The sequence below is a fragment of the Hipposideros armiger genome, unplaced genomic scaffold, assembly GCF_001890085.2.
Source record: "Hipposideros armiger isolate ML-2016 unplaced genomic scaffold, ASM189008v1 scaffold_1055, whole genome shotgun sequence".
NCBI classification, from domain to species: Eukaryota; Metazoa; Chordata; class Mammalia; order Chiroptera; family Hipposideridae; genus Hipposideros; species Hipposideros armiger.
In genome coordinates, this window is record NW_017732405.1 from 333,230 (window position 1) to 352,911 (window position 19,682).

The window sequence follows — 19,682 nt, forward strand, 5'->3', positions numbered from 1 at the left end:
GACCAAGGAGACACTCAACAGATTGCCTGCTCACCAGTTCAGTGCCCGCATGGGCTTAGCAACTTCAGACACATGTAACCTCCCTTCGTGATTGTGGAAACGGCACAGCAATGTTTCAGGGCATCAAGGCCACAGGTGGTCCAGGAGTCTGCTCTCAGACCAGTGGTCATGTGCTACCTGACCCCTGGCTAGAGGACACTGGGGTCACAGGAAAAATGTGTGCCGCCCCCACAAAAGCATGCCACCGTCACTGGTTCTCCCATGCTGTCTTCACGTGACATGTGGGTCACTCTTCTTGATCAAGAACCAAGTATGGATGAAAAAGGTAAAACTGGGAGCCACAAAACGGAGACCCATATGACCCCACTGCTATCAGATGGGACAACAATGCTGCGTGATAGCACTCCAGTCAGGGAGGCTCGTGTACACATCCTCATGCGATTACTGCCTCGAGGGCATCTGCCACCATCTCTTCTCGGTTGTTCCCAGAACACTTCCCTCTCTGATACCAATTTGCAGGTGGCAACAAGTGAGATGTGGGCTGAAGGGGGAGAAATACAGGTGAGATACGGGTCCTCCGCTGAGGTCAAAGGCCACCAGCAGGAGGTGGCTTTCACAGCCCATCCGAAACTTTGGCAGATCAGGACAATTCTTTCAAGACAAGCACTTGAACAGTGTAACAAAATGAGATAAAAGTTACTCCCAAGTATAACAATGTATATCAATATGCAACACCCCCCCCCAATGAACTATGAGAATCTTTAACAAAAAATAGTTTATTGCACAAAATTTAAAGACTTCCCAAGCACGCTTAAATTTATAAAAAAATCAACATGCTTTTTAAAGTTACAACTCATTGTGCATGGTGACACCTTTCCCCTGAACAGCCCCAAATGGGGGACTCCCTTTTACGAGGACATTATTAGCAGAAATGAATAACTTAAAACCACCGAGTTTTCTAGACCCTCTAAAACAGCACCTTCAAGGATCCTGTTGTAACCTGAGACCATCATACAGCGAGATTCACCTGGGATGTGGACTCGTTGAGCTTGTGTGAATAAGGCTCTGAGTGTGTCACATATCCCAGAGCTATTCATGTCACAGGGTCCTTGAAGAAGACTCCAGGACATTTCGCTTCAGATACGGTGGTCCCTCTCACTACTAGAAATCTTTACACACCACATTTAATTTTTGTTAAAAAAAATACCCATGAAGTAGAAATACATGTCACGGTGACTTTGTAGTCCCATACCAGGAAAAGTCCTCACATGGAGAGAGCTTTAGGGGGACTCTCCCTAATGCTGGAGGCCCGGATGGGCTCCCCACGGCTGCCCCACTACCTGGGCCCCAGGCCAAGGCAGAGCCTGGAGCACATCCTGGTGATGACACCGCTCGTTAGGCCTTCTGAGCGGTAGAACAAGGCATGGGGACCTGTAGGACACGTACCGTTGGTCTGATGCGTGCTGTGGGAAACCAGTGGTAGCCACGCTGCAGGAGGGCTTTTTTGCAACATAAGAAAAACAAGTAGTGACATCATAAGGAGCCCAAGCCAAGATTCTCTGCAGTGAGGACATGATACACAGTGTTTTCACACAGGATGAGTCAGATACACAGCATACCGCGATGGTGAACCTGCTTTTACAAACTCCAGACTTGACTATTGTTTTTCATGACTAAATTTTCTCTTTTTTTTTTAGCTGAGCCATCCTGCCACCTCAGCTGAGAGTCCTGGCAGCTCAGCTTGGGCCGGGCATCGAACTGCTGTTGCTCAGAGCTCACACTCGAGTGAGCTCTTAACCAACTGAGCCACTCGGCAGGCCATTCATGACTAAATTCTTAATTCCACTCTGCCCATAATAGAAGAGAATTTCACACATTATTCACTGAAGAATCCAGTTCTGGGAGGTAGAGTGCCAGTGAAGTCCCCTGGAGACAGGAGGAAACAAACACAGGCACACAAAAGCCCTCAACAAACCAAAAGCGGGTGAGGTCTAAGTCCCACTTCCTGTTTCGGGTGACTTGTTAAGGAAGCCTACAGGTGGTGCCAGGGTGAACACCAGTGGCCCCAGATGGGACCGGTGGACACACACGACATGGGGGAGGGGTTGGGGGGAAGAGCGCCGAGAGCTCAGTCCAAAGACAGGCCAGGTGTCTGTTGAACTGAGAGCTGGAAACTGAGGACGGAGGTGACGGGGCGATGCGTGCACATGCACAGGGAGGGAACCAGGCAAAGGAACACAGATGAGGAACCGAGACTGGCTTCCACCCGAGGAACCTACTCAGTTAGTGAACCCTTTCCTAAGAGGGAAGACAACAGTGAAGATACCCATGGGCAGGACTTCGGTGGTGGCAGGAGGCTGAATGCCATTTCTTGGGTTAAGGGTGATGCAGCAAAGTAAATTACTATTTCTTTTCCAATGGTACAAAAACAATTTTGTCAAAAATGGTTTGCAGTGTAAGTTGAAAAGTAGGCAGTTATAATGAAGTTTTCAAGTATTACTTTAAGATTAACCCTGTACAACGACACATGTTTTAGAAGTTCCAATACTTGCGCGGGAGTCATTTTTAAACACTAAACGTCTTTGTGGTTAAAACTACATTAACTTTATCAATTAACTTCTAACAGCTATTACAGGAGAACATACCATCCTGCCTTCTCCACACAGACAATAATGACACACCAACTCGAGTGTGTCTGGTCCAGGCCACTTCACACCATCACCTTCAGACCAGAGCTCATGGAGGCACAGGGACCCATTGTCTCTTCTCAACTTACAACAATAAATAGTATTTTAGACTTTCTTAACAAACTAGGGAGACAACTTACACACCCCGAGTCTCCCAGTCAGTGTCTGTGGTGCTTAAGCATTTTGGGTGAGAAACGTAAACCTGTTGACCTTGCACACTCAGGGCGGATGTCACGCGCTGGGAACTTGAGCACCTCAGCCGCCTTCCTCGCAGGCCCACCTGCCTCTCCAGATGGGGTGAAAGACCCTCTAGCCCCCTAGAGGCTGTCACCACTGAGTCCAGCTAGCCTCGTGATGACCACAGGCCCTGGGGGACATGTTTACTCAGGGCACAGAGGAGTGAGGTCCAGAAGCCATGCTGGCGGGGTGGGGCCTGCAGGCACCTGCCCTCCTGGCCTCCGGCCTCTTCCTGTGCGCCTCACATGTCAGTTCAGCGCCTGGGGACGTGAGGCCTGCCCGTGGTTGGTCAGGCTTAGGCCAAGCAGGGTCGGGGTCAGACGGGTGAGCGTTGTGCACTTATGACAAGGAAAAGACCCTCAAAAATAAAGTGAAATGAAAACAAAGAACGCCCTTTGTCTAACAATATTTGGTTTTAGAAGGTAAATAAAATAATTATATTTCTTAAAATATAATTTTCAGACTGACATCCCTTAAACCTACATGTACATTATTTCCTCACAGCAGATTTTCAAAAGGCAATCAATGAAAACACCATTCAGGTCGTTCTTAAATAATGTCAGCATATACTTACGATTCCTGGTATTTACATATACATCCTATGGTGAGACAGCTACTGAAAATAAAGTAAAATAAAAACCAAAGGTGCAAATAAAGTGTCATTGCCGCAGGGAGGTAAAGCTCTTCTGAATGAAACAGGAGGTGAGAAAGCAGACGTGGTGGCTTGGGGCCAGGTGTCCAGGGCGACCGATGTCCACCATCACTCGTGAGGTCACTCCTGCAAATAATGCTCAGACCCCTCCCAACAATTCTCACCAAGATCTGAACCAGGTTTTAAGATTTGGTCATTTTGTGGGAAAAGCTAGGTGTGAACTGCAAACGGCTGTTTCTCTAGCCTGTGGCTCTTGTTACTTTACTCCTTGTAAAGGCAACACAAAACTTAGTTTCACCTCGTAGGCAAGCATGGAGCACAGAGCTACCAAGGAGGACCTTGAGAGCGTCCCCTGGGCAGTTACACACACTCGGAGTGGGGGTGCTCAGCAGTGTCTGCTCCCAGCCCGTCTCTGGACGTGCTGCTTGGACTACAGTGCTCGGTGTCTCCCCTGGGATTGGCGTCATCTCCCGAGGCAGCGGAGCTGTCAGCAGGGTCCCCCTGAGTCCACGAGGACAGCGACTCGTGCATGGTGACGGTGTGTGCCTCCATCTGACGCTGCAGGCTGTCCATCTCCTGCCTGGAGACGAGGAAGGCAAAGGTGGGAATACTGGTCAGAGGGCCAGGAAAGACAGCACTTTCCCCAGACGGCTGTCCCCTCACACATCTATGGCGCCTTCAGGGACCAGCAGCACCGATGGAGTCACAGAACTTAAGGGACCCCGACACTCCTCTCCTCTGTGAGGAGGCCCAAGGGCCGCGGGGCCACCACACACAGGCTTCCGCTTGGGGAGATGTGGAAAGACCGCCCAGGAGCTGCCACTCGTGTCCTCTTAACACCTGGGGCTTAAGGGCTCACTTAGCCTGAGGCAACTCTCTCCTTCCCATGGGGGCCAAGGGACCCCACTTAACAGAGACCCGCTCAGCCTTCACGGGGAACACATTGCTGGCAACAGAAAGGCGTCCCCAAGTCAAACACATGCTTTGGAGGCAGTGACATAGGGCCAGAACGTACTTCAGTTGCTGTAGGCAGCTGTTGAGGTTCCTGAGGGGCTCCTTGCTCACGGCAGGGGGTGGCCTCAGCAGCTCCTCCAGCAGCCAGGCAGGCACTGGACAGTCGGGGACCTTCACTGGCGTCACGGGGCTGGAAGGGCTAGCCTCGCCCTTCAGTTCCCTCCTCTGTTTGTAAAAGCACATTGTCAGCAGTCGGAGATGCCTTCCAGCTCCACGCGGCCCCTGGGGAGGCACTCCCACTCGCCTGTACCCACTGAGCTGGTAGGCACAGTAATTCAAGGAATGTTGGCGGCACAGAAAGCCTTTCTCCTAACGCATGCAGCAGCAATGACCATGGCCCTGGGCCCTCAGGACGGAGCTGCCGTGGCCTTCCATGACCGTGACTCTGCGCTCCCCTAAGAAACTAAGTTGATTTGCTAATTCCTATGACCCCCTTTCTAGGACCTCAAACCTTTTTCCGTTTTCCCAACAGGCAAACGTTGCTACTAAAGCTGAGATCTGAGCTAAGTCTCTGACCCAGAAAACGTTTACACACACTGACTAGGAACACACGCCGGGTATGCAGACAGCCTGAGCAGGGCTGCGGACTGCAGCTCTGGGGTCATGAGGTCCTGGGGTCTGTGGGCCCGAGCCCATTCTAGGGGCCGCTGGGTCCCAACCCATGACCTCATCTGGTTTATAAAGCCCAAGACAATAAAATGGTATTTGAATTCATAAAAACAAGCAAATGTTCTGTTGGAAAAGGCACCAAAATAAAACAACTGGGTCTGTTGTGCCATTCATTTTCACATGCAGCCGCTCAGTGTTGGTCAAACCCAACCTTACATGGGAATGATTAGGAAAGCCGCCGGCCTCTGGCCCACACACATCTTGGGTGGGCCCCCAGCTCAGCGGACAGGCAGGTAGCCTGTACCGTCTTCGTGGTGCCACGGCGCAGGTCCAGCTTGAGCTGCTGGTTTTGCTGGAGCAGAGTTTTCATGTTGTTCTTCAGCTCCGACACTTTAGCCTGAAGCATGAATTTGTCTTTCTGGGTTACCGACAGGTTCTCCCGCATCATCTCCAACTCCGACCTGACGTTCTGAGGAAAGTCAACATCGAGCTTTAAAAGCTAGAAGGTCGTAAGCACACAAAAGCGGAGATCTTGGTTTGCATGTCATGATTCTAAGGGGCTAAAACGGAAACACTAGTTGTTACACAATGAAGTAAAGATGCTCCCTTCTTGGCACAACTTCCCCTCTCGCAGTCGAGACTTTGAGTTACAGTCTCGTCCTCAAAGATCTTCTCCCAACTTCCCGTGCTCTGCCAAGGCACCAGCGACACTCCCACGTCCTCATCCTACAAGGAGCCCCTGGAATCCCCTGTTTGAATTCCAAGGGTGGCGACTAGGTAAGCCTAACCATGACTAAGAACGAATGTAAGTCAAGTCTAACTGTTACTCGAGCCATCCACCACAGGTTCTGTTCCTGACCATGACCTCAAGTAGGAAAGTGTCACAGACGGGTGACCTTTCACACGTACTGTCGCATTTACTGGACCCAACTCGGCCCACGTGCAGCACTGGGCTCTGCTCCCCACCTGCTGGCCTGGTCCTTCTGAACTGTGGCGACGTGGTCCAACGGTGTGCAAGGAGCAAGCCACTCCCCCCACAACCCAGCAATGCACACGCAGAAGCTGCCACAGTGAGTGGGCATGGTGTCGTGATGTTGGCCCCCACTCCCACATACCTGCAGCAGCTGCTGAACTGCACCCAGCTCCTTTCTGCTCTGCTGCTCAGTCAGCTCCAGCTGCTGCTTCAAGGACTGGATTTCTCGCTCCTTCTGATCCACCTCCCACTTGAGGTTTTCCATCTAGACAGAAGAGTCACATGACCAGAAGAAATTTTTTTTTTTTAACTGAGCCATCCTGCCACCTGTTGGCAGCTCAGCGGCAGCTCAGTTTGGGCCAGGCATTGAACCACTGTTGCTCAGAGCTCGCACTCTTGAGGGAGCTCTTAACCAACTGAGCCACTCGGCCGGTCCTATGACCAGAAGAATTTTAAGTGGCTTTCTTATACCTCGAAGTCACTGTAACCGTATCTCTGGGCATTGTTTAACATTACACGTAGAAAACACACACGTCCCTTGCCAGCAGCATCTAGCTCTGCAGGTCCCAACCCCAGGGATGCAAAGTCGCCCCTCGGTCACCTCCTGGTTTCCTAGGGGCTGTCGGCTCAGCTGCTCGTCCAGCTGTTTCTGCAGGTTTTGCAGCTGGGTCCGGGCTTCGGCCAACTCCGCCTGGAACCCTGCTATTTCCTGGGAATGTTTACCGTCCTGAACCCTGGCGTAAGAAATAGGAGGAATGAAGCCAGAGTTCATCCAACCTAAGCACCGCATCCCCAGCACAAAAAACCTGCTGGCTAAATGTCACCTGTCCTGGATGAGACTTGTAATGACAAAAGCTCATGTACTGTACACCCTGAGTGGGGACTGTCCTAGGAGCTTTCGATGCCCTGTCTTGACTGCCTCACAAACCCCTGGGAAACACTCACTTTACAGATTACAGCAGGAGGGGCAGTGCCTCAGAAACCAATGCACATCCCTGCACACTTCCAACTCGAGGCTGTCCTCATTAGGTGACAGCCTCAAAGGTGGGCACAGCCCTTGGGGCAAGTGCCCCTCACACTGGGGACTCTCTGTTCCCCATGAAGGACCAGCAAGGTGCAGGGTGGGGACAGTAGCATCAGAACTGAAATGTGAGGGTTAAGCTGAGGCTTCTCGAGACAAGTGTCAGATATACTCGCCTTCCCAGACTCGCCTCCAGCGTACTTGGCGACCTGCTACAACAGGGGACCTTCCTGTGTTGACTGTGCTAATTAGAGATGCACGAGAACCCTTACGAGGACCTCTGGAGAGGAGACTGCCCCCCAGCCCCCCAATGCGCCCTCGGCCTGGGGACTCACCGCAGACCCTCGGCTTCTGCCTGCAGCTTCTGCACCAGGAGCTCTTTGGCCTGCAGCTCCTTCTTCACCTCGCTCAGCTCCAAGGCGGCGGCCTTAAAGTGGCGGCGGTTATGCCCTGCTTCCATTTTAGTAGCAGCCACCTAGAAGGAGGGACGCTGACATCACTGGGTGCTAAGCCGGGAGCAGCACTTGGGGTGCCACCCGTGCTGGGAGGAGTGCCACTGCCCACGGCCACCCTGCAGGTGCCTTCGCTGCTCTTGAGGGTTTTCTACCAAAGCCTTCCAGGTCTCCCCACAAAGGGTTAAGGTCCCTGCCATTGCAGTGTTGCAAGCACACGGCATGGCTACTGCTATCTATTGAATAAACAAATCCGTCCAAGAATCTCTTGGGCTAAATAGTTTCCATAGTCTTCTTCTAGTACGTGTGCATGTCTCTTGTTAAATTTATTCGCGGTTCATGTATTTTTGCGAGGAACCTATTGTACTTTTCCATCAGACCACCTGACTATCATAAAGCTACTGATTATTATCCATGTACGATGTAACTAGCCTTTTCATAGTTAACAGGTTTCTGAGGAGGAGACAAATTCTCAGAATATAACAAAATTTTCCATTTTCCTTTATAATAATTTAGTTTTCTTGTCTAATTGCACTAGCAAGCACTTCATTTTAAAAAGTTTAATAAAAATACTTACATGACAGATGAGTACAGAAAGAATTCTTATATAAGTAAAAACAAAAAAAACCCCAAAATACCCCCCAGACTCCAACAGAAGATATTAACAGTGGTTGTCACTAAGTAGAAATTCAAGATGGTCTGGACTTTAATCTTCATGCACTCATTTTTAAACCTTGTTACTAGCATGCACTATTTCTACAATTAGGACAACCAGACTAAATGCATTTAGACAAATAAATATGCATCATTCATAATTAATACTCTTAAAAAAAAAGAAATCTAAGTCACGTGCACATCATTTCCTCAGCAGGTTTACTTGGGAACTTCCTAGTTATGACTTGCTTAAGGTGAGAATAAAATTAATACGTGGTACCTGAGCACAGAGCAAAGATAAGAGGTTGGGAGGCAGAGAAGCAGGGCATGTCGCTAACTCAGGTCAGACCTGTCAGCTCGCAGCAACCCCGCGCAAGAAGCAAGCACTGACCCCACAAACAAGCCAACAAAGACTCACGTTACGACATTCTTAACATATCTCAAACAAGTTCTACTTTAAAAGAATGTTTTACTGTCTCACCTAAGAAGTAAGGAACTATTTCTTTCTACTTTTATTATCACGGAGAATTCTTTAAAGGACGTGGCAAAACCCAGTTCACACGCACCCACAAATGCACATGGCAAGCACGTTCTGAGCATCTGCCCTGCCAGGCACAGGGGACATGAGGGAACATGAGCCACCGCCCTCATCCAAGGAAGCTTATGTTCTAACAAGAGGAGAGGTCTACAGAAACCTCGGGGCAGGGGCTGGACAGCGGACCTGAGTGTGGGAAGGGGACAGCCAGGAAAACTGCTCTGCACACAGCAAATGGCCAGGGGCCCAGACAAGCATCTTTTGTGGCTGCTGTTTTTAACACAAATGGGGTCATGTGTTCTGCAGTTTGCTTTCTAACTCAACGCCACACCCCCTAGCACACCGTGTGTCTACGGAGCTGTGCGCATGGTTACGTCTTGGTCTAATGGAGCCCTCTGGTACTGATGTGCACCAGGTCTCTCTGCCTGCCACATCACCAATGCCGTGATGACACTTACTATTCTCAGGAATATCTGGGAGGGGAACCGTGTGTCCAGGGCAGGCACGCTCAGGTTGCAGACTGGACACGCATTCGCAAAGGCCGAGGCCATGTGGCAGAAGGGGAGCAGCACATACCTGTTCCCGGAGGCCGTGCACCAGCAGCTTCTCCGACTCCAGCGCGGCCTGCAGGGCCTGCACGAACTGCCGCGTCTGGCGGTCCTCCTCCTCTTTCTGCTGCAGGACCGCCTGCACCTGTGCGACAGCAGAGGCTGAGCGAGGGCAGGTCTGCAGTGGGGCCCCGGGGTGTGTGACATGAGGCCCTCGGCTAAATGCCCTGCATACGGAGATACTGGCCTGAGCTGGAACAGTCCCGTCTGCCCCACCAGGGCTCAGTGACAGGCAGTGAGGGCTGAGCTCGTAGGGGCTGGGAGGTGGGGTGCACGGCAGCCCTGGGCCTCCACGCGCACTTCTGCGCTGGGCCTGGTACCTGCAGGTTCAGCTGCACCAGGCCGGCCTCCCTCTTGGCCAAGGCCATCTCCAGGACGCTGTTGTGTTCCCGCAAGGCCGCGTTTGACTGTCCAAGGCCTGCCAGCTTCCCGCGCTCGTGCTCCAACTCCAGAGCCAGCTTCTTGTTCAATTCCTCAAGATGCTTAATGTTTCTGTGAAAGCCCCTCGATTCCTGAAGCTGAAACAAATCCCAGAGAGGTTCTGGCTGGCAGCGCCATCCCCTCACCAGACCCAGGACAGTTAATGCTGAGGCGTGCCAGAGCGCTGGCCGGTCTCTGGGCCCAAGCCCGCGATCCTCCTAATGGGCGAAGCCAGTCTGAACTGGCATCTCGGTATATGCGACCAGAGCCTTCTACCCAGGAGCGGCTGCCCTGAGTGCACGTCCTTGCCAGGGTGCTGGTGTTACAGGGTGGGGATGGGGGGGCGGGGCGGTGCCTGGCATCTAGCGGTGAAAGATCCCGAAGCAGCAGGCCGAGCGCGTGGCCTACCTCGTCCTGCAGCTCCAGCACCTTCTCCCGCTGCTCCTGCACTTCCTGGCTGGTCTGTGCGATGACCTCCTGCAGCTCCTTCTCCAGCCTGGCCTTGCTTTGGCCAACGGACTGCAGCTCCACCTCCAGGGCCTGGACCCTCTCCTGGCAGCAGGACAGAACGGTGGGCTGAGTCATGGCTTCCACATGCCCAAGATACACGCTGAGCACACCGACAGGTGACAAGCTCCTCCCACACCCCCTTTCCTCTGAAGAACTTAATTAACTGGCCATGTGCACACATCAGCGACTCACAAGCAGAATAATCTTCAGTTAAATGCTTGGGAAACAGGAAACTTCTCATTTGCAAGTAAGAGTTTTAAGTTGCTACCTGTGGCAATAAACCGCCCCAGGCACGGATCACCAACACCACATGTGTTACACACGCACGTGAACGAACTTCACGCCATGTCTTCACTTGGCTTCCTAATGAGGCCCTGCCACGTGCCCCACGCCAGGCTCGTTTTACTGAGGACCAAGCAGAGTCACCTGCCAAGGTCTCCGTCTGACAGGAGCTGAGCACAGGCAGAGTTGGGCGTGGGGGCCGGCAGTCCAAAGGCACTCACCCTGCCGGGTACCACGCAAGCCAGGGAATTCAAACAACTAATACGTTAGAGGAGAAGGGAGACGAACATGAGTAAATCTTCCCTCCCAACATTTACAAAGTAAGCAGGAGAGAAGCAGTATTTCATTTAATTCGGCAAGAAAGCACCACGCTATAGTCTCTTCCTACTCCTAACTTCTCAAACAGGGAAGACACACAAACTTCCTGCAAGAAGAAATACAATTACTAAACCTAAGTAAAATGACTCAAACCGGAGAGTAGAAAATGAAATGATAATTAATTTACTCAGGTAGACTTTTACACCTACCGGTGAAAGTGAAAGAAAACAGTCAGACCCAAAGCTGGCAAGGACAAGGGGTAGCATATCCCTAAGACGCCCTGAGGAAGTCTGTGCCTTCATCTCATGACTGTTCCCCCAACCCCCCGCCATGCAGCCTGTCCTCAGGGACATCCTGTTTATGTGAAAAATGATTAAAAGTTGAAGGCTTTGTTTGGCTCATAACACTAATGGCAGGACCACAGCGATCTTGCCAAGTCCCACACTGACTTTCCCTGATTCCTGCAGGACGATGCCATCCGTCAGTAGAGCCACCTGCACCCACCTCAATCTGGACACTGTGCACCAGCTTCCCCCAGTGGCTGTTTTCTATTCTCTCGCCTCCACTGGGCTCCCGCCATCCCTCTGCTGCTGCAGGAGCCTCGTCCGGGCCTTGCTGTCCTAGCCCATTGGTGTCCTTATTGACAGGAGAGCGACAGGTCTCACCCCGCTCTAGCCACCAGCCTACTGCTGTCACCTGCAAGATCAAATCCAAACTCCCTGACCCCGGCCCCTGACGTGGCCCTTCCAGCAGGATCCTTAGCCGTGAGACCTGCCGGGGGGGCATCCTCTGCTGAGACGCCTCACCAGATGCACCTAAGGCCTCCTGTTTATTCAAGACCAATCACATATTGCCTCTTCCAAAAAGGTGGTCTGGCTTGTCTAAACACTCACCCAAACTCTCTGGCCCCACTCATGCTGCTCAGAGATTCCTGCCCAGACACTGAAGGGGCAAGGACAAGGACAGCACAGGCAGGAAATGCGTGGGGACCGCCTTGACCCGAGCTGTCTGCCCGTACACCCCACAGATCCACAGGGATTAAGCCAGAGGACCCACATGCAGCTCAAACGTTGCCACACACGAATCCCACCCCTTTTCTAGACCATTTTATGAGGGTTTCGGGGGGAAATGATGTAGCACTTCACATCCCTACAGTGAGCCTCTGAGTCAGTACAGCAGACACAGGTACCCACGCGCAGTGTGAGGTCGCCACCACCTTCAGCTGCCCCGGCTCGCAGTTGGCTCAGCTCGGCCTCGGCCAACTCCCGGGCCGCGAGCGCCTCCTGCAGACGGCGGCTGAGGATGCCCACGGCGTTCTCGTAGGCCTTGTGTTTGGTCCTCATCTCCTTCTGGGCGCTGTTCAGGTCTGAGCCCAGCCGCTTCATCCTCTGCTTCTGCTCGGTGATGGCCCTAGGGCGTGGCGGGGGACACAGGCCACCTGAACTCACCATGGCACAACCACCTGGACTTGCTGGCACGGATAGGCCGAGCGTGTCTGCTTGTCCGTCCTCACCTGCCCCAGCTCCACCCTCTCCAGCTACTGAATTGTCCAGAATCCAAGACCTCATACGGGGTAGCGGTGGTGCCTGCAGGCGCAACACCAGCTTAAGCCTGTCCTGTCCTCTGGTACATGCCCTCTGACGGCAGACACGGTCCCCTCCTCCCACACCAATGTGTCCTGTGTCCTTCCTGAATGGCTGCAATACATTCAATGGACAGGCTGTCAGTCACCATCCACACGAGCAAAGCGCTAAGGACGTGCCAAGAGGGTGCCAGGCCCCACAAGGCTGCCTCCGCATGCGGGACGGGAAGAACGAACACAGACGTTAGCCTGTCAGGGAGCTGGCAGTCCAGCAGGCGCATGGCACAGGAACTGACAGGATAGCAAGAGCGAGGGGGAGGACCCCGTGCAGCTTGTGGCCCCTTACCTGGTGGCTTCTTGCTGCAGCTCTTCCATCTGCTTCTTGAGCACCTCGTTGGCCTCGGTGAGGGCAGCTGTCTGCTCCTTGTCGAACTGCAAAGACTTCAGAAGAGGGAAGTGGCCAGTGAGGAGGCAGAGCCTGTGGCCTCGCAGCCTGAGGCTTGGGACAGCACCCAGAGGAGTGGCCCAGGAAAGACCGGCTAGCGGAAAGCCACTGTGGTCCCCATGGGTCCCCTCCCCAGCTCCTCCCAGCACTGGCAGGAAGGGCCTGAACCGCCGTGGGCGACCTCAGGCCCTCCTCCTGGCCTTGTTCGCTGGCCCAACACCTGGACAAAGCACGCGGTCATGCTGCTGCAGGTGTCAGTGTCGAGCCCCTGGCCTCCCGCGGCTCTACCCATGCCCGCAGTCCGCGTCAGGCCTGCTCCACCTGCACTGCCATGGCTTCAACACCATCTGTTCCCCAAACTCTCAGCTCGCGGCCCCCAGTCGGCCTGCCCACCTGGGTCCTGCCTAGCCCTCTTGTGAGACGTGTCAACGGGGCCCTTGGGTCTTTCTCCCTCAATTTCTCACCTCAGCCTGGATGGGGCTCTGGATGGAGGCCTCATTCTCCCTGGCCGACAGAAGCCCCTGGCGCATGCTGCTCCCACCTCCTCGCTGGCCTCTCCTGGACCACAGGACCCTCATGCGTGTCCTTTGCTAGCTCCCACCGCACTTCCAGTCTAGGGCCCGAACCACCACTGTCCTGACGGCTGGCCTATTCCAGCATTCTCCTCATGCATGGCCTCACCTGCCTGGGACTCCGGGCCGTCCCTCAGACCCAGGTCACCCCTAGCTCTCAGCAGTCGATGCCCTCCAGTGCCTGGCCCCTCACCGATATACCCCCACCTGCCCCACCAGAATGGAGCTCCATGACCTGGGAGAGCCTCCCATGCCCACCCAGGGTAAGCCCCAGGTGATCGTGGCTGAACCTCCACGAGTCACAGCCAGACCTGCAGGTGCGTCTCCATCTCGTCACGCTCCCTCTGCACCGATGCAAGCTGGCCTTCGAGGGCTGCCATCTGCTGCTGGACCTGGGATGCCTCCTTCTGCAGGCGGGACCGCTCCGCCTCCACGGACGCTTTGTCCCCTTGGAGCTGCATCAGCCCTCGCCTCAGCTCCTTCACCTCTGCGTCCAGCCTCTTCTTCGTGGCCTTCAGCTCGCCAATGAGCTGGTCTTTGGAGGCGGCATCCCGGCGGTAGGCCTCCACCATCACCTGCTCGAGACAAGCTGCAGCCAGTGCGGGCAGGGCCTCCCCGGGGGCCAGGGGACTGAACAGGAAGGCTCACCACTTACCCGGGCGTAACATTTTTGGGCTAATGGTTAACACATTGCCCCAAACCAAAGACACCCCATCATTTTACGCTCCTGAACAAGTCTGGTCATGCACAGAGCTGCCATGTCAGCTGCTGGCACCTCAACTATTTCATCGTCTCTGGGATTCTGGCAGTTCTTTCTCCCCACAGCTGCCCTGCCTGGCCGCAGATGGGGGCCTCCTTGTGGTGTCTCAGGATTACAACCCAACACCACCAACAGCGCTCCCTTGGGTTGTCCCTCCTCAGATCCTTAGCACTGGTGACAGTGCACTCATCATTCAACAGTAGGCCCTGGCTTCTCTAAAATATAGTGGGCACCACGCCTGCACCATGACCTATGTTATGTCATTGCTGGGTCACAGTGAGGCTTTTCCAAACGTGTCAAACAGAATTTAGCCTGTGTGATAGCAATGCATGCTCTGAGGTGACAACTGGGCAGACTCTGTGTGATACAGAGGCTGAGCTAACTGGGGGTGTTAGAATGGGAGGGGTGAAGACGGCATCTTAGAATCAGTGAAGTGCCTTAAAATACTGAAGGCACCTAGACATCCCCTTCTCCCGATCCACCTGGTTCTGGTGAAGTGATTAAAACACACAGGATTGTTTTCACATAAAAGACCCCGACATCACTATTTTACCTTTTGTTGAAGAAACTGTTCCTTTATTTTCTGTGTCTGTTTTTTCAGAGTGGCGGTCTCTTGCTGCAGGTGCTCCACCTATGAGGACACGCGTGCACAGACGTTACACTGGTGGCGCCAGGAGGCCCTGTGCCTATGAGGACACGCGTGCACGGACGTCATGCTGGTGGCTCAGCTCTAGTCCTCTAGTCCCCAGGGTGAGGTGACTCTGGTCCCCGAGTCAGGGTTGGAAAAACCGCTTCCCAGTGAGACAGGAAGCCACCCCCACTCCCTCCCAGCTCTGTTTTTAGGATAACAACCTTAATCCGAGGTTTAGCTACCAGGGACTTTGTACTAACTATATAGGCAGAGCTGAAATATGATCAATAATACCCAGGACCAACAAACGTTTCTTCCAGAGGTTTCCAAGTTATCAGCCGAAGTCCCTATTACTGAGCTAACAGTCAGTAAAATCAAATCGTCAGAACGGCTTGCACACTTCCTGTAAACTCCGTCCCTGAGGGGTCTATGAGCTGCCTGAGCGTGTCCATTCTAGACAGTAACTCAGCTGGGTCCATGTCTGCACAGAAAACACAGCCGCCATTGCCTGACTTTCTAAAAGGAAAATGCTACTGATTTCCTCTTGTCCTGGGTGCTTATGGAGGGGGATCCGAAGACAAAAGAGTCCCTGAACCTGCAGGGTTTTGTTCCGTCTGTATTTTCATTTTTTTTTTTTTTAAAGATTTTATTGGGGAATTGGAGAAGGGGAACAGACAAGTTGCTGTCCTTTTGTTCTTCAGTCTAGTTGTGGAGGACGTTGCTTCACTAGCTCATGTTGGTATTATCATTGCGCTCTTCCCGGGGGAGGCAGTTGCTCACTGGCCATTGGATGGCAGCTCATGAAAGCGCACGTCTGCTACCGGCCAGCCCCACTGCAACCTATGCCATTGCCGGTGACTCATGGCAGCCCAGCTCCAGATCGAGGTATTGTTCACCATCTTAGCTGTAGAGGGCGCAGGGTCACTGGTCCTCATATGTGGGATCCGAACCGGGGCCCTCTGGCGTCCCAAGCCAGTTCTTAACCATCACACCACTCGGCCGGCCCCCCCATCTGTATTTTCTAACATGCACCTACGTCATCATGTCACACTGTTAGCACAGGGGCTCCCAGGTGTGGTGTGCTATATCATGTCCACACGCACCCAGACCCTCAGGCCGTCAACCCGCCCTCACCCGCCGATGCCACGCCTGTCCTGCTGACATATCCAGGGGCTCCCAGCACAGTTGGGCATACAGGAAGAAACACCCAAAAGTTCCACTCAGCTCTTCCCGTCTAAGCTCCATGTCATCCGTAGACAGAAACCAGTGTTTCAAAGCCAAAGCGAGACTCGGTTTCCCAGTTCTTGGTATGTATGTGCCCAGCAGGGCCAGAAGCACACCACGCCGTAGCTGGTGGGGCTCCCTGCACACATTGTTTCACATTTATAAAACAAGGTGTTCACAGAAAGGACCAGTCGGCGTTGGCTCTCACATGTAATTCTTAACAAAATGATGGCAAATGTAATTACCTGGCTGGACTTGACGGCTAAGTCCTGTCTCAGCTGCTCCAATGTTCCTGATGTCTGCTCGGCCCCTTCTTCCAGGCGTTTGGCTCCTCGCTCAAACTCCTCTGCGCCGCTCCGGGCTGCCTGCAGAGCCACCTCCAGGACAATCCTCTCGTTTTGCAGGAAGCGAATTGTGTCGTCCCTGCAGGCAGCCTCCCCTTGCAGCTCCTCCAGCCGGGCCTGCAGCTCGTCGAAGCGCACCTGCAGCTCACCCAGGGACTGCTCCCTGCTCTGCAGAGCCTCCTGGGCCGCGGTGAACTGCTTCAGAAGGTCCAGCTGCTCCTGCTGCAGGGCCTCGAGCTGCTGGTCTCGCTGATGCAACGTCACCTTCACCTGAAAATGGAGGAGCTTGATTCAATGTGGCGCTCTTGAACAAAAATACCGACCCGCTCCAAGAGATTACACTTTCTCCCTGGTCAGGTTTTAGGTGATTTGGATGGAAGCTTGGCCTGTATGTGAAGTTCTGGTGTAGAAGGATACCCGTGGAGTGAGTACATGGCCAGGTCTGCCATAGCAGCCAGGTCTGAGGGCTGACATTAAAACCAATTTGATGGACAGACCAGCACAAACACACATAGTAAGGCCAGTGCCTGAAGCCCTAGATGTCCATGGGAGGACAGCGTGTGCAGCCCCAGGCCATCAGTGGGAGGCCACGGTGGGTGCTTGCCTGATCTAACTGCTGCTCCAACGTTGCTGCTGAGGCCGCCACCTTCTGCAGCTGCTCCCTCTCCCCCTCCATCTCCTCCAGCCTCCTCTGCAGGTCCTCCTCGACCATCGTCTTCGCCTCTTGAATCTGAGCAAAGGCAGCTTCCTGATCCAACATGTCAGCCTGGGGTTCCGAAGACAAGAGGGTATTTTAAACTGCGGGATAACCTGATGGCCACTGAAGACTGAGCAGGAAAAACCGCCACCTAGATGAGGGGTCCTTGTCCATGACCTGCAAACGGAGGAGCCAAGCGCCACAGGGGACAGAAGGAGAACTCCCGCTGCCCAGAGACAGGCCACCCTGCCTCTTCCTCTGCCACGGTCCCCTCTATTACCCCTCAGGCCTGGAAAAGTGAGAAGCCAGCAGTTTAGGGGCTGGGACACAGGGAAGAATGAAACCTCGCACAGCCTCTCACATGAGGATGGGCTGTAGCCTGACCCCACTTGTGGGACATACCCTCACCCAGCATTATGTCCATACCACTTGGGAAAACCAGAGACCAGGGGCATGGGACAAACTGGAATTCTTTCCATTCTGACTATGCAGATAAGATCCTACATCCAGGTGTGTTTCTTAGTGACCGGGAAGGCCGACGTTTGTGGCACAGAACTGCCATGGTATGTCATATACCCTTTACTCTTCTCCACTTTTCCCCATAAGCCTACCGAGTCGGTATTATCACCCTCAGGGCTCAGGGGGCTTAGGAAACCATCCAGAGGCTCGCAGCTAAGAGAGAACAAGTATCGGGTCCCAATCAGGCTACTGCATCCCACTCCCCCTGGAAATGACCTGTGGGACAGCTGGCTCTGGTCCCCACAACTGCATATGTTGTTGGAGGATTAAGGAATAGAGTACGCTGAGTGCTCAGAGACCAGAGAACGCTTGTCAGTGCAGGCTCTGAAACGCTCTGGCATGCACTAACTCCTTCCTCCCTAGCCAGCCTCTGCCTAGCTGAGCGCTAGGACCCAGGCCCCGTGGTTTAGAGGACAGGAGCCAGGAGCCGCCCCTACCAATTCAACGAGATGAGCTCGCAGCGAACGTGAGGAATTGAATCCCCAAACCTGATCTTACAGGTTGCTCCGTATTTAAAAGACATACAAATGCATACACAGAACGTTAGTGCGTATGTATATATCTGTGTTCACATATGTTCTTAACTGTGACCAGTGTCCACAAATAGCCCAATCCCAACCTCAGAAGCAGTGCCCACAGGCATGGCAGCGGGCGTGTAGCCCACCCACCTCGATGCCCTGGAGCTGGAGGGCAATGCGTTCCTTCTCCTTGATGGACCTGTGCTGCGTTTCTGACAACTGGTGGGACAGGGACACGTTCTCGAGCTTCAGGTGCTCCAGGAGGCCTGCCTGGGTCATCTGTCCAACCTGCAAAGGAAAACCACAGGTAGAAAGGTGCTCAATTTTATGCACAAATGCAGACCCACCTCTCCCTGAGGCCAGCAGGGTGAGGGTCTCTGACCAGCGATGGCCCCGGGGAAGGCTGCTCCCCAGGACCCCAACACACAGGGCTGCAATGCCCACCGTCCTGCCAGCCACCTTATCAGGGCCTGCTGAGTTCTGTATGCCGAACAGGGGCAGCCTGGCAGGCCAGAGTCAGTGGTCATCACCCGAGACCTACACAGAGTTCTCACTGAAGGTGAGGGGCCTCATCTGGACGGCAGGGACACTGGGGGCTAAAGATCTATCTGCCCATCAAATGGCCTGAGCCAGCTGTGGCCAGGCCCATGGCACGCCCTGGCCTCTCAGTGCCTGGCTGTCCTATGCACTCACCAGGCAGACCCCGGCCATTCCCAGGACATGGCATTGGCAATCCAGCCCAGGGTCAGCCCAGGCCATCAGTCAGGCTTCCTCTGACCAACTGAGAGAGGTCAGGAAAAAGGGGCCCAAACTCACAGCACCCACCATGCCAGCCCCGGAGGAGGGGTCAGTAAAGAGAAGCCCGAGGACACACGGATCTGTGACGGATCTCCGAGCACTCCACTTCCAGGTCCTACTTGAAAACTCCTAGACTCATAAAAGTTTCAGGGTCTCAACAGAAGCTTCCGGAGCAAGGGAGATGCCATGTGCTGGGGTTGTGTCTCAAGGCAACGAAAGAATGGAATACCCTGCACTCTCCTCCCTCCTGGATGGTCCTGGGAACATGTCAGAGGGATGGATGAAACACCCCAATTAAGGAATGCTGAACCTGGGTGCCAAAGGGACTGGAGAAAACCAGCTCTGGCTCTCGCACGGCTACCCGACTCTCCTGGCTTTGTCTTCCGAACTCCACTTCTGACTTATGTCAGATGTATCAGTCTGGCTCCTCGAATACTTCATGCCTCATATAAAAGCACTGCAGCTTCAAAATTGCATTAAGTTGTAAAATGATTAATTTCTAAGTATGCTGTATACAGTCCTTTTGCTAAAATGTGATATAAATTTAAGAAAACTTGTATTTTGTACATTTGCAGACTTTAGATTTTAAAAAAAGGAGCATTTGGGGGCCGGCCGAGTGG

At 53.5% G+C, this 19,682-nt stretch overlaps 1 protein-coding gene across 7 annotated transcripts in view; it reads right to left on the minus strand.

Annotated features, from left to right (window-relative positions):
- Window positions 1-758: 758 nt before the first annotated feature.
- Window positions 759-19,682, minus strand: part of GOLGA3 (golgin A3) — a 38,566-nt gene continuing 19,642 nt past the window's right edge. For 4 of the 7 annotated variants that reach the window (XM_019631955.1, XM_019631959.1, XM_019631954.1 and 1 more), the window contains exons 9-25: window positions 18,415-18,552; window positions 17,135-17,296; window positions 16,432-16,800; window positions 14,885-14,962; window positions 13,883-14,146; window positions 12,901-12,995; window positions 12,166-12,382; window positions 11,477-11,668; window positions 10,271-10,414; window positions 9,763-9,960; window positions 9,411-9,527; window positions 7,529-7,668; window positions 6,774-6,906; window positions 6,315-6,437; window positions 5,504-5,668; window positions 4,592-4,755; window positions 759-4,156 (exon numbers count right to left, since the gene is read on the minus strand). In XM_019631955.1, coding sequence (XP_019487500.1) covers window positions 3,937-4,156; window positions 4,592-4,755; window positions 5,504-5,668; window positions 6,315-6,437; window positions 6,774-6,906; window positions 7,529-7,668; window positions 9,411-9,527; window positions 9,763-9,960; window positions 10,271-10,414; window positions 11,477-11,668; window positions 12,166-12,382; window positions 12,901-12,995; window positions 13,883-14,146; window positions 14,885-14,962; window positions 16,432-16,800; window positions 17,135-17,296; window positions 18,415-18,552 — 2,919 coding nt within the window. In that variant the 3' untranslated portion in view covers window positions 759-3,936. The remainder of the gene's footprint in view (window positions 4,157-4,591; window positions 4,756-5,503; window positions 5,669-6,314; window positions 6,438-6,773; window positions 6,907-7,528; window positions 7,669-9,410; window positions 9,528-9,762; window positions 9,961-10,270; window positions 10,415-11,476; window positions 11,669-12,165; window positions 12,383-12,900; window positions 12,996-13,882; window positions 14,147-14,884; window positions 14,963-16,431; window positions 16,801-17,134; window positions 17,297-18,414; window positions 18,553-19,682) is intronic. The other 3 variants (XM_019631961.1, XM_019631960.1, XM_019631958.1) reach the window with 2 other exon arrangements.